This window comes from Crassostrea angulata, chromosome 6 (genome assembly GCF_025612915.1).
Source record: "Crassostrea angulata isolate pt1a10 chromosome 6, ASM2561291v2, whole genome shotgun sequence".
Lineage (NCBI taxonomy): Eukaryota > Metazoa > Mollusca > Bivalvia > Ostreida > Ostreidae > Magallana > Magallana angulata.
In genome coordinates, this window is record NC_069116.1 from 34,702,248 (window position 1) to 34,716,287 (window position 14,040).

At 35.3% G+C, this 14,040-nt stretch overlaps 2 protein-coding genes across 2 annotated transcripts; one reads left to right on the top strand and one right to left on the bottom strand.

Moving 5' to 3' along the window:
• Positions 1–20: 20 nt before the first annotated feature.
• LOC128190152 (general transcription factor IIH subunit 2-like) lies at positions 21–9,917 on the top strand. Its single transcript, XM_052862066.1, has 15 exons — positions 21–152; positions 1,448–1,585; positions 1,848–1,962; positions 2,084–2,170; positions 3,394–3,499; positions 3,800–3,905; positions 5,536–5,626; positions 7,322–7,409; positions 8,031–8,107; positions 8,298–8,328; positions 8,436–8,493; positions 8,732–8,835; positions 9,357–9,459; positions 9,557–9,596; positions 9,752–9,917. Exons 2-15 carry the CDS (start codon positions 1,530–1,532, stop codon positions 9,887–9,889), a joined length of 1,200 nt encoding a protein of 399 aa, XP_052718026.1. The 5' UTR covers positions 21–152; positions 1,448–1,529; the 3' UTR covers positions 9,890–9,917.
• A 163-nt stretch (positions 9,918–10,080) lies between these two features.
• On the bottom strand, positions 10,081–13,202 carry LOC128190153 (pleckstrin homology domain-containing family B member 2-like). The gene is made up of 5 exons (XM_052862067.1): positions 12,971–13,202; positions 12,338–12,483; positions 11,831–11,940; positions 11,182–11,292; positions 10,081–10,635 (listed from the first exon to the last, which is right to left on the bottom strand). The coding sequence occupies exons 1-5, from the start codon at positions 13,038–13,040 to the stop codon at positions 10,590–10,592; spliced, it is 483 nt and encodes a 160-aa protein (XP_052718027.1). The 5' UTR covers positions 13,041–13,202; the 3' UTR covers positions 10,081–10,589.
• Between the last annotated feature and the right edge of the window lie 838 nt (positions 13,203–14,040).

Here is a 14,040-nt window from a genome sequence, read left to right on the forward strand (position 1 = left end):
CACAGGCGGATAGGTTGGTCCCGGGCTGGGAGCTGATCACCCCAGTCGGCGCACCTCTGGATGTTGTCGTGGACAGCGCCGAAACAACCGAGGAAGGAGGATCCACCTGATGACGGGATCATCACGCATCTATACCACCAAGATGTTTACAGGTACCTGTGGAAACATAAACTAAAGAGCCTCCTGTGGTTTAGAGTGAATGTAATGAGCATGTGCAAGATTGTAAAATCCCAAAAATCCAGATGATTTCCGGATTTTTTAAAGGAATTTTCGTTGATTATTAATTAGCGAAGCTTGATTGAGAAAAAATAAAAACAAATTGGTAATCTTTAAGTACCAATGATGTTTAAAATATATAAAACAAAAGACAGTCTTCTTCCGATTTCTCGGTATTAAAGCCCAAAAATTCGAGTCTATTATTTTAATATAGTAGTATAGATTAGGCGAACGGACCTTGGGCGAACGGCGTCAAGGGCGAACGCGTTTTAGGGCGAACGAACAGCCAATCTAATTGTACATGCACTTCTTGCAACTTCAGTGTAGTTGCAATGGGAAAATGGCCCTTCATTTGAACAAACTCGAAGACACAATTTTAAGGATGCTTTGTGCAAAGTTTGGTTGAAATTAATCCAGGGGTTCTGGGGAAAAAGATTTTTAAACGCTTAACCTTATCTTCGCTCTTCGTTATCTCCTCGTTGGAGAGGAAATGGACCGCATGCGCAGATCCAGAAAATTTTTCCGCGGGGGGGGGGGGGGGGGGGGGGGGGGTTGTCCAACGGTTATTTGAGATGGCCAAGGGAGGTCCAAGGCATAATTTTGGTAATTTATTATGTAATTTAAAGAAATTTAAATTTTGCAGGGTGTTTTGGACCCCCCTCCCCGATATCCGCACATGGACCTTCAATGATTTTTAAAACATCAAACTCTACATATATGTTCACTCTATCTCAATTATTAAGCTCCCATTTGAAGGATAACTGACTCTTCATTTAAACTAACTTGAGAGTCCTTCCCTCAATTTTTAACAGTTTAAGGTTGCTTTTTGCCAACTTTGGTTGGAAGTCCGGTTGATCTGGATAAGATTATTGAAACACCCAACCAACATTCACTCTTGTCATCTCCCATTTGAAGAGGAAATAGACCTTCATTTGAACAGAATTTAAAGCCCTTCCTCAAAGAATGCTTTTTTCAAAGTTTGGTTGAAATTATCAGAATATAGCCGCTTGTTTCTAATGTGGAGAGTTTACGACGTCAACGGCTACGATAGACAACGGACAGTCCGACTTGGCGGTTTAACTGTTTAATCTATCACAATATATAGTCAACAATATCAGTGAACTTTGCGAACAAAGCGATAGGTCGCTTCCCTCGCTACGCTCGCGAACCTCGTAGTTGTTGTATGTGACTATATAGCAAACCGGAACGTTTACTTTCCTTTTTGCTCCAGATATTGGAAACAGGGGCAGATCACTCTAATTTTGGAAATTTCAACGTGATCAATTTTGGTCAGAGAATAAAGAAAAATTGAAATGGCAGAGGAAGAAGAGAAAGGATACAGATGGGAAACAGAATATGAACGCACTTGGTAACTTACTTTTGTATAACAAAGGATACTTGTTTGGAATTAAGAGAGATAGAATTTTTTTCATTGTCGAGATTATTCGGGATCTAAATACAGGTAGCCAAGGCAGATTCATGATAAAATTCATTGTTCCATGCTATTGTTGTTAAATTTTTCAAATTTCATTAATAATAGACCTAAATTTCAAATTGCCAAAGAGAGAGATTGTTACAATGTTTATTTTATAAGTACCTTATTCTGTCCTTATTTTTTCACATGATCACAGGGAAGCAATTCAAGAAGATGAAAAAGGGTCGCTTCAGGCCAGTGTTGATGATATCATCAGCAAAGCTAAGAAGAGAAAACTCTTGGAGAAAATCAAGAATGTTCGGCTTGGTATGGTAAGTAATTTTAAGTACATTTTGATATATTTATGTATTTATAAACAAAACCATCCTAAATATAAAACACTGGAGATTTATGATATGATTTATGGTGTATATGTTATGACTTTTCAATCAGATGAGGCACTTATTCCTGATTATTGACATGTCAGAAGCTATGAGCGACCAGGATCTGAAACCCACTCGTCTACTTTCAACACTGAAAGTAAGTTTATTATAGTCTGTCCCAGGTTACCGGCACTTCTTCCATCATGAAGTCGAGGGGAGCTTATGCTATACCCCGGTGTCAGCTTTGGCGTCGGCGTCCAAACCTGGTCAAAGTTTTATTACCCCATGCCTTCTGTGCTGTATATATATACACAAAAATTTATATCAGCAATTCAAGTCTATTTTCAAGAAGATTATATTGGAAATTGCATACTCTAGTATCTTGCAGAAATGCCTGGTAAGGTATCTTAATTTTTTTTCATGAAAGCTTGTCAATGTAGTAGTAAATCAATAACAAATTCCTGAAAAAAATTATGTTAAATTGAGGAATGCGTCGTCTGACCGTAAGGTGATGCCTCGTCTTGATGAGCTTTGTAATCTCTGATTACCAATGTTTAAATAAACTTACCAGTCAATGAAGTACAATTCCAGTTGATAAAAGGAAAAAAAAAACCCTTATTTCTTCATTGACACATTGTCTGTTTATCTCCCGGAGAATTTCACATGAAAAAAAAACAAACGTCCTACAGAGTTTCAAAATGGGAAATGTTTACATCTTTTTTTCCATTTGGAAATACTCAGGACATCTCACACAATTTTTTAATGTTTTCATCCAGGGTGCTCAATGTTGTTTGTAATGCAAAATTCCCATAGACTTTTTGTTTTTGATTAAAGTGGTATAGGGGGTGTTTTAGAACAGGTACCGGTAATCTGAACTTTTTTCAATCTAGTGAATGGATGTAGTTTTGGCTCAAAGGTATTTATGATTATTGAGATATTACGCAAAAAGTGGTGTAAGCAGAAACTTGGACACTTGTTAAAATATTTTTTCAAAAGGTTCAATAACCTTTATAAAAAAGAATGTTTGTTTGCCATCTATGAACTTTGGATCAGTAGGCAGCAAAAATTTATATTTTTGTCAATTTATGTTAGGACAATCTAATTAAAATTTGATCTTTGATCCACTTCTAATAGATCGCCACACAGAAGCAATCTACCGGGTATTAGGAGCAGATCAAAGGTTTGATTTTAATTAGGTTGGTGTTAGAAAAAATAGATTTGAAACCATTTTGATAAAGAAAGTAATAGAATGATAAAAGGTGTACTCAAAATGTTGAATACTTGTATCTGAGTCAAGTATTTTTTTTATCATCAGGAGAAGGCAAACAATTGTTTAGTTGTGACTGTAGTTGAAATTCCATTCCTAGCATTTCTTTTCAGCTTTTGGAATACTTTGTTGAAGAGTATTTTGATCAAAACCCTATAAGTCAACTTGGTATCATCATTACAAAGAACAAAAGGGCAGAGAAAGTCTCTGAGCTTGGAGGTTGGTTTTGTTGTACATGTTCATGAATATCAAATAGAAATTTATATTCATACTTCTTTTGATATGGTTTTCAATATATTGGATTCTGCATAGTATATACATTGAAGTATACAAAATGAGACAGGAATGAAATGAATTTAATTATTGCAAAGAGTTGATGTTAATTTAGGTAAACTGAATGAATTGATCTATTTATATGTATATTAATTGATATATTTGCAAAGTGTTTGCAAAATCCAATATTTGATAAAACAAGCCTACCGCAATGAGATCTGATTTAAGAATGATCTATTTCCAAAGGCAACCCTAGGAGACATATTACAACTTTACAGAGTCTTGCTGATAAAGTGTGTCATGGTGAACCGTCTCTACAGAATTCATTAGAACTTGCCCACCAAACTCTCAGGTAAGCAGTGTTTCCTCAGTGAAGATGCTCTGCTCTCTACACCTGTGATGTGAATTTATACTGATCAATTTTATATAAGTTAAAGGAGCAAGGGAAAAATATCTTGCAAATGTTGTAGGACTGGTGTGTACATAAGGTGTATTGCTAATGCAGCTATAGGACTAATGTGTACATAAGATGTATTTCTATAGGACTGGTGTGTACATAAGGTGTATTGTTATAGGACTGATGTGTAAATAAGATGTATTTCTATAGGACTGGTGTGTACATAAGATGATGTATTGTTATAGGACCGGTGTGTACATAAGGTGTATTGTTATAGGACTGATGTGATCATAAGATGTATTGCTTTAGGACTTGTGTGTAAATAAGATGTATTTCTATAGGACTGGTGTGTACATAAGATGTATTGTTATAGGACTGGTGTGTACATAAGGTGTATTGTTATAGGACTGGTGTGTACATAAGGTGTATTGTTGTAGGACTGGTGTGTACATAAGGTGAATTGTTATAGGACTGGTGTGTACATAAAGTGTATTGTTATAGGACTGGTGTGTACATAAGATGTATTGTTATAGGACTGGTGTGTACATAAGATGAATTATTGTTATAGGACTGGTGTGTACATAATGTGTACATAAGGTGTATTGTTTTAGGACTGGTGTGTACATAAGATGTATTGTTATAGGACTGGTGTGTACATAAGATGAATTATTGTTATAGGACTGGTGTGTACATAATGTGTACATAAGGTGTATTGTTTTAGGACTGGTGTGTACATAAGGTGTATTGTTATAGGACTGGTGTGTACATAAGGTGTATTGTTATAGGACTGGTGTGTACATAAGGTGTATTGTTGTAGGACTGGTGTGTACATAAGGTGAATTGTTATAGGACTGGTGTGTACATAAGATTTATTGTTATAGGACTGGTGTGTACACAAGATGATGTATTGTTATAGGACTGGTGTGTACATAATGTGTACATAAGGTGTATTGTTATAGGACTGGTGTGTACATAAGATGTATTGTTATAGGACTGGTGTGTACATAAGATGAATTATTGTTATAGGACTGGTGTGTACATAATGTGTACATAAGGTGTATTGTTTTAGGACTGGTGTGTACATAAGATGTATTGTTATAGGACTGGTGTGTACATAAGATGAATTATTGTTATAGGACTGGTGTGTACATAATGTGTACATAAGGTGTATTGTTTTAGGACTGGTGTGTACATAAGATGTATTGTTATAGGACTGGTGTGTACATAAGATGAATTATTGTTATAGGACTGGTGTGTACATAATGTGTACATAAGGTGTATTGTTATAGGACTGGTGTGTACATAAGGTGTATTGTTATAGGACTGGTGTGTACATAAGATTTATTGTTATAGGACTGGTGTGTACACAAGATGATGTATTGCTTTAGGACTGTTGTGTACATAAGGTGAATTGTTATAGGACTGGTGTGTACATAAGATGATGTATTGCTTTAGGACTGGTGTGTACATAAGGTGAATTGTTGTAGGACTGGTGTGTACATAAGATGTATTGTTTTAGGACTGATGTGTAAGTAAGTTGCATTGTTATAGGACTGGTGTGTACATAAGATGTATTGTTTTGTAGGCACATGCCAGGGCATGCCAGTAGAGAAGTTTTAGTTGTTATGGGCAGTTTGACAACTTGTGACCCAGATAACATCATCAGCACCATCTCTGTAAGTTACTAGTGTAGTAATTTTAATGCAGCATATACATGTATCACTTAACATTATTCATAAGCAGGGTATCTGTAACCTTTTATAAGTTTGTATAAAAACACATATTGTTACACATATTGTTTCCAGAGATACCTGTAACAAAATCCCCACAAACACAGGGGTCCTTAGTTTCTATACTTGGGCAAAGGTTTGGAGTCTATACATCTGGAATAGATTCAAAGTCTTTATACTTTGGACAGAGATTAGGATCTTTGGGCTGAGGTCGTGAGTCTCTTTACTTGGAGTCCTGTACCCATATTTACTAAAGTTCGTAGACGTAGACATAAACTTAGACGTAGTGTACCTTTATGTCTACGTCTACGTCTACGAATTTTAGTAAATATGGGTACAGAGTCCTTTTACTTTGGGCTAATATTCTGAATCTCTATACTTGGGGCTGAAGTCTTGAGTCTCTAAACATGGGACTGAAATTGTGTCTTTAATCAATTCATTTTGCAGAGGTTAAGATGTCTATACTTGGAACCGTGTTCTTCGTCTCTTTATTTAGGACTCTCTACTTTCGCACAGGTCTTGAGTTTTTACATTCGGGGCCGAGGTCCCGACTCAATCATTCAAGGCTGAGGTCCTGAGCCTTTGTACTTGGGGATGCTCAGAGAAAGACCCACCCTGACATTGTTATCATGTTGTAATCCTTGTAATTAATATGTATTCTGTATCTTTCAATGGTAAACTTGCCGTTGTGTTACGAACCACAATATTTTAACTGTAAACTTGTGATATGATCAGTCGACTAGTTTTGTTGGATACTAGAAACTTTTATGAAGTACACAAAGTGCTGAATACTGTAAAGATTACGTCAAGGGCGTCGGAACAGGGCTGCCCGAAAAATTTTGCCCAAAAAAAAGAATTCAAAAAAAAGACTATAGCTGTAAAATGGAACTATATAACAGCAATCTGTGTGCATTGGAGAGGCGATGGTAACTGCAATCAGATTTACCTGACACAAGAGAGAATTAATTTAAAAAATTATCTGAGCACATTCACCAATATGCTACCTTTCAGCAATCGAATTTGTGCCAGGGCAATAGAGACTGATTGAATCAAAACTGGTGCTTATATATGCATAGTTACATAACTTCTCTAATTAAATGTGAGTAGTGTTATATTGATACACATTTTATGTCGTCAAACGTAAATAAACAATAGTTACAATACTGCTTTTATTAGTCCCCTACCGGTTTTCACCGGAGGGGACTATAGCTTTCCTCTGCGTCCGTCAGTCTGTCCGTCCGTCCATCCGTCTGTCTGTCCCACTTCAGTTTTCCACACTTTTTTTCTTTATGCGTTTGAGGAATAATATGAAATTTGCTGAACATCTTCAAAATGTCAAACTACAGATCAAGTTTACACTTTTGTAGCGTCTGGTTGACATATTTTCGAGAAAATAAATTTTTTATATTCCAATTTTTTAATGTTCGGGTTCGATATTCTGCATAACAGTGCATTGTTTTCTTCACAATTTCCACAAACCGGTAGGGGACGTGTATTGCTAATGCAATACTCTCAGAATGCTTGTTCTTATAGTGCCATCAAATAAGTGACAACATAATTTATTAAATTAAAAAATACTGTACAGGGCCTGTATGTACATGTATCAAGGTTTGAAACCTCTATGTACATTTTTCTTTTCAGATGCTGAGGGATGGTAATGTCAGATGCTCTGTCATTGGTCTAGCAGCTGAAGTCTGTGTCTGTAAAAAGCTTTGTAAAGAAACACATGGTAGTTATCTCAAAATGAAATTATCTTTTTACCCATCACAATCAATTCAGGTGACCTATTGCTGTCTGTCTTTGTTTATCCTGGTGTATTGTTTGTCATTTTGGTGAATATTTTGGTCATATTTGAAGGGGAAGGGGAACAAAAATTAAGAAATTAATAATCCCCAACCCCAAGGGCCATACATTTTGGACACAAACTAAAAACTTTTGCATTTAGAAAAGTCTTTTTTCTACTCCTAAGCATCCAGTTGACAAACAAAGTACACGATCTTGATTATGATGGGCATGCCTCTACCAAAATTGTAAAATTCAGAGTTAAGGGGTATTAAGTGTTAGGGTGGGGCTCCATTGGTCCTAAATATTTCCTCACTTTTCATAAACATTTGACCCACAAATAAAGTTTATGTACATGTTTTATGATGAGCGAAAGTGCCTTTGAAAAACTTGTGAAATTCTTGATCCCTGGTTCAGAGGTTCAGACTCCAGATTTTATATGGGCTCCCTTTTTTTTTTTCTTTATCTCTATCTCTCTATTCTGTTATTTATTCCTTTTTGTATTGGATATAATATATTCAAGTAGCATGGGTTTCTTGTTATTAATTGTAACTTGTGTTAAACACAGGTAGCTACAGTGTTATATTGGATGAATGCCACTTCAAAGATCTCCTCACTCAACACGTCACCCCACCACCCGCCACTGTACGTCAATACCCCAGAATCAATTGTATGAGTGTCGTAAATTGAAGGGAAAAAAATTTCTACTTATGCATTTTCTCTTTTGATTGAAACTCATATAAAATTTTGAATATTGCGGTGCATAGTTATAAAATATGTCGAACAAATTTTGCTGATGCATGTATTTTGATACAATTTATTGTTTGTTTTATAGGCTAGTACAGAATCTTCACTCATTAGAATGGGTAAGTATCAACAGAGAAATTATTAAATATAAAGAGCCAAATGTTTTTTAATCATTATGATGAACCAAATTTTTATCATTTTGATTTCTACTTCTTGTTGTGATTAGGTTTTCCTCATCATCAGCTGAGTGCAGACAAGGAGGAGAGACCATCCATGTGTATGTGGTAAGGATCGTGTTGTGATTAGTGGTCGCCTCCTTGTAATAACCTTGTCATATACCGTACCTTGCTGTGGCGGTAAATGAGTTTGATGACATGTACTCTTGTCCTTGTGAATTATATGGAATTAGTTTCATTTGATTCCACAGATGACAACCAGTCATATTATACTTAAATATTTCACAAACATCTAAGGTATGGGGTTCTGGTTGAAGTGAAATGCTTCTATCTTTTTTTCTTACAGTCACCTGGACAGTAAAAACAGCCAGGGGTTCAGTAGTACAGGCTACTTCTGTCCCCAGTGTAAGAGTAAATACTGCGAGCTGCCCATCGAGTGCAAGGCCTGCGGTGAGTGTTTCTCTGTATAACATGAATTACGGGTACATGTAGTTTTTATCTGTAGATCCCATTTAGATGTCTGTTAAGTTTAACAATTCCTATGGTTTTAATGTGAAAATACAATGTAAGTTTTCACTACCCAAAAATATGGATAAGCATTCCCTCACTTTTCAACATTAAACCATGACCCAGTGAATACCATGCAGGTATATTTCAATACCACCCTATATAGCTATTCTGAAGGTAATTTTGTACAAGTATATAAACAAAATGTTTTTGAGAAGGATATAAAATAGATTTCTCTATTCAGTGTTTGAAAGGAAATTTGATTATTAACTACATATTGAATATTTATGGTCTTATTTAGTTAATGAAAGCTGAATAATTGGAAGAGGGTTAACAGTGCTGCATTTGTTATGTATTTATGATTGGCCAACTGACTCCTTACAACTTTGAATCTATTTAACCAGTACATCTGATTAATAGTGTGAACTATACTGTACTGTAACGTATGGTTTTGTTCATTTTAGGCCTGACTCTGGTATCAGCCCCTCATCTTGCTCGTTCTTATCATCACCTCTTCCCACTGGATCAGTTCCGGGAAATACCTACAGCTCAAGTAGGATCCAATGTGTAAGACTCCCAAATGGGTCTATATTTCTATGTTTTAACTTTAATGCATCTGAAATTTTTATGACACCAGAATGTTTAAATGTGGTTTTCTTTTCAGATTATGTTTTTCTTGTCAAACAGCTGTTCAAGAACTCAATGTAAGTAGCATTTTAAGGATTTACACTATATGTGCTTTGGGATGATTTTTATATAGTTTCATACTATGAAGTACAGACATTAAATTCGTGATATTTTTATGTAGGATAATAAAACTTAGTTTACATGACTATCAGTGTTGTATTTTTTGTTGTAGGTATACATATGTGACAACTGTGAGCAGATTTTTTGTTTGGACTGTGATCTCTTTATACACGAGACTTTACACTCCTGTCCGGGGTGTGCTAGCTCACGACAGACTCAACAGTCAGCCAAGATGGCTGGCTTCTCTTGACACAGTAATAAAAGTAATAACAACAACACCATCTCTGTCTTTTATGTTTATAATAATGTACTTTAAAATAATATAAGAACAAAATTTAAACATAGCCACTGAAAATTAAGGAGGAATGGGACACCTGTCGATATTTATGTGGATAAAAGAACATAATAAATAAAATACTTTTAATTTTTTTAAAATTTCAATATTTCACCAAAAAAAATGTTTTAAAATTTGTTAAAAAATAAAACCCCAGCAAAATTTGAACTTATGACTTTCAAATTCGTAGTTGACGATAGTTTTAAATTCTCTGAATTTTAAAACTTTAATGTAACATAACCCATAGTGCTATGCGGTTCGGTTACAATTTTGGGAAAGAAACATTTATAAAATTGTACTAGTTTTCTTGGTTATCTTGATAGAAAATGTGTCACAGTATGGAGGTGTCCCATACCACCTTAAAGCAAATGCTAATACATGTGTTGAAAATATCCAATGAAGTGTAACGATACACATTCATCTGTGTGATCTGCAAGTGGTTATGCTTTTGATATTGAATTCACCGTGTTTTTAAAATGGGTTAATGGGATCAAGTTATCTATTTTCTATGAGCAATATTGGGTTGTCTTTATGGGGATAAAACAAGTACAATGTAGTCTTTATTATCTGAATCTTTCGAACTTTCCTATTGCACTGCTGTAGTTGTTGACTGTTGTCAGAAGTCGTCCACTTGATTATTCCTACAGCATGCATACCAGCAGCTGCAAAGAGAAGGGGGTCATTCTAAATCATGGTGTACCTTGCATTAAAAGCTTATCTCCATTGCAGAGTTATTTCTGATGCCCAGATACCTACTCCATCAGAGCATAGGTTCATGGCTAGTTATTTTCTAATAACATGTGCAATCTAAAGGGGACCCCCCTTCCCTGAAAAATTCAAATTTATCTAAAAAAAATTCTGGATCCGCGCATGACTTGATAGCTTTTACGTAGGGTTCGTTACTGGCGCGGATTGAGATTTTTTTTCCAAGGGGGGGGGTTGCTTGTATATATATATGGGACATGTACCGTTATTCTGACCTACTCAGTATTTCAGAATATGCTTACTGCATAAAATTACTAACTGTAAAATCCTGGAGGGTGTGTGCCCAGAATTCCGCTCCCCTGATCCGCGCAAACAAAACTAATATATATCGTACAATTATGAATATATTACAGAACTGAGTATATTTATATCTAGATACCGTACATTTCATTTGATTTTGCTATTGTCTGTCAAAGTTCAATTTCTGAACACTATAAATGTACCTTCGATATTCTAAGTTGAGGACCTCCTCCTTGTTTAGATTTCTCCTCTCCCAACGAGGGGTGGGCAGGTCCTTGCCAGACTGGGCCTTCATTAATGCGCTAGTCCACATCCTGAAACAAGAAAAGTTTTTCATTGAACATTTTAATTAATAATTTTTTCAAAACTTTAGTTTTTAAAGTGTTTGCTCATTCAGACATGATTTGACCAAAAGTCTTTTTTTTCACATTCTCTGTATTCCCTCTTTTATTGGTATTTTCCCCTCTAAGGGCAACCCCTATAGCACAAGCAGATCAATTGTCACAAGACCCAGATATTTTTCAGTAAAGTCTTCAATTTTTTTTAATAAAAGGCGATGAACTAGTTGCATATGTGTAGCTTGTCGTAAAAAGTTCGTACTGTTAATGTACTAGTAAATGTCCACACAGTCATACATGTATGCATCAAGCTGCGTTCAGTGAAACCAGTCCCCGTTCACAAAGATAGGTGTACATGTATGGTTAGCCTGTTAACAGTTGCTTAAAGAAAATGGTAATCAGATGTTGGTCTTGCAGTCAGGGGACTCAAGAAGAAAAAAGTGAAACAAAAAGTTTTGTTGATGCAAGGCAATCACATTTTTAAAGGAAAAAAAACATCCTATCTATCACCAACCTGGCGGTTTCCGAGTCGTTTGCGCAGAGTTTAATGGCTCTATCACCGGTAAGAACGATTTCTATGAGCGCTGATGAATCGATGCCGTTTGGTGGAAGAAGATACTGACACTAAGGAAAAACAGATGGAATATTGTTATTTTTGTAGTGGCTAGAAATGAAATGAAAAGCATTTCAAATTGAAGCCTTCCAATATTCCTAAGTTTTTAGCGGGATGGAGGACAGTCTGGACAAAAATACAGCAATTTTACACAGATTCACCGCTTGATGAGATAAATATTTAAAGGTACTAAGGACTTAATAAAGTTATTAGAATATCAAATTGGTTTAGATATATGGTGATGTTTATTAAATTTCTCCCGCACGGTTTGTTACAGCTATAGTACATCATAAAAATATGGTATTTGAAATAACAATATTAAGGGGTAAAACAGTAATTCATTAGCCTACAGGAGTGGTGTAACTTTAATATTAATTATTAATTAGGATTGTGACGTTATTCTCGTACCTGACGTCCTGTTTTGATGACGATGCAGTCCATTTTGAGATCGTAAGATTTCTGAGGCCGACTAGCATTTTTATTTTTGAACACCCTGACTGGTCCACCCGAGCAGACGACGATCCAACTCTTCTTCCACTTCCGGAAAAACGCTTCTGCAAAAGTCGAGTTCAAACAATCTAAAGTTAATACCTGTAGTTTCGTCAAATAAAAGGTTTAGGGCGGATTTTCTTCACGTAATGGAATTATTGTTCAATCCAATGTTTGCTCAGTAGCTGTTGAGTCGAGATACTTTATTCGATCTGACTTTTGAGACGTTTTTAATTAGTCCTCAATAAACATGATAAATGATAATAATAAATCAACGTATGCAAAGTTTTCTTCTTTTTTTTATTAGCGTTTGTTGACGCAAATCGATTTCGGTTATAAAACAAATTGAAAATAGCTTCATTGAAAATTCCATTCTTTTATCCAAGCTACATGTAATTGGAATATGTAAATAATTTTTTGAATGAATTCAACGCGGACCCTTGTGTTAATATCGAAAGTCTGAAATAAAATAAAACATATCGTATTTATTAAATACAAGTAAATAAACAAAACAGAGCCCCAATTTCTTGTAGATTTAAACTATTCTCCTACTTTGTCTGAAGATCCATCCCGCTTTTACTATCATGCCATCTCCTTCCTTGGTGAAGAGAGAGGCAGCCATTTTTCCATCAGGAGGGATCCGCAAACACACTGTCCTGAGAGGAACTCTCTCCTGCTAGGGTGACGGAGCTTGTATGGAAACCTTTGTCCCACTAATAAAAGCTATATGATTCAGTCATTACTGCCTCAAGTAGATCGCCACATGTATATTGCTTTCTAATCCTTTTTGTTACCAATCTCTAATCCTTTTTATTTAAATGACCCAATGATCCATATTGCATATTGCCCCAAATCGATTTTACTTTTAAAATGCCAGACACTTTTCATTTCGTGAAAAGATTTACTCTTTCATAATTCAAATAATCGACTTCGGACTCATTTAGTTAAAGGTAATGACGAGATGAATACGGCGTGAAAACTTCATGTGTATCATTACTGTTGACCAGGGGTCCTATTTCCTACGTACGTCACTGCTGCAATTGAAGAAAATTATAAGATCATGATGAAATCTCACAATCCTCCAGTAGGCTGGCAGTTTTATTCCAAACCAGTTGTTGTAATAAACACTTAAGGATACAGCATACATGTATAAAGAGGTAGATTCTTCTTAAAATCACATGCATTATATTTTTTACCGGTATTTTCTACTCAATAAGGAAATAGTTCGATCTTATCTTACCGCCCCTGACTACTTTGTACATGTTTACAAAGCAAATACTAGCATTATACTTTTAGGAAGATTCGATGAATAGGCATGTCTATCCTTGTAAAATTAGCAAAGTGTTCGATCTTAAACTCATGCATGCATGTACTGCACTAACTGAAATAATTCGTTATGAAACGATTAAAATAATCTATTATCACCTTTTTGCAAATAATTCTATTTTTGATGCATGTCCGATCTTAATCTCTTATCTTATGCATTTTTTTTATTCATTAATTTTTTTAAGTGCAAAAATTACATGTATTTTTCTCGACATGATGATTTCCGTATCATACATTGACAATAATGGAAATTACTAGCACATGTTTTATGCAGAATGAAAATTATCTCAAATAAA

Bases quoted from the DNA above. Each gene is read 5' to 3' on its own strand.
- LOC128190153 (XM_052862067.1), bottom strand. From the start codon at position 13,040: ATGGCTGCCTCTCTCTTCACCAAGGAAGGAGATGGCATGATAGTAAAA. The intron at 12,484-12,970 runs GTAGGAGAATAG...CGACTTTTGCAG, and splicing joins GGGATGGATCTTCAGACAAA to AAGCGTTTTTCCGGAAGTGG. The intron at 11,941-12,337 runs GTACGAGAATAA...GTTTTTCCTTAG, and splicing joins TCATCAAAACAGGACGTCAG to TGTCAGTATCTTCTTCCACC.
- LOC128190152 (XM_052862066.1), top strand. From the start codon at position 1,530: ATGGCAGAGGAAGAAGAGAAAGGATACAGATGGGAAACAGAATATGAA. The intron at 3,906-5,535 runs GTAAGCAGTGTT...ATTGTTTTGTAG, and splicing joins CTTGCCCACCAAACTCTCAG to GCACATGCCAGGGCATGCCA. The intron at 7,410-8,030 runs GTAGTTATCTCA...TGTTAAACACAG, and splicing joins GCTTTGTAAAGAAACACATG to GTAGCTACAGTGTTATATTG.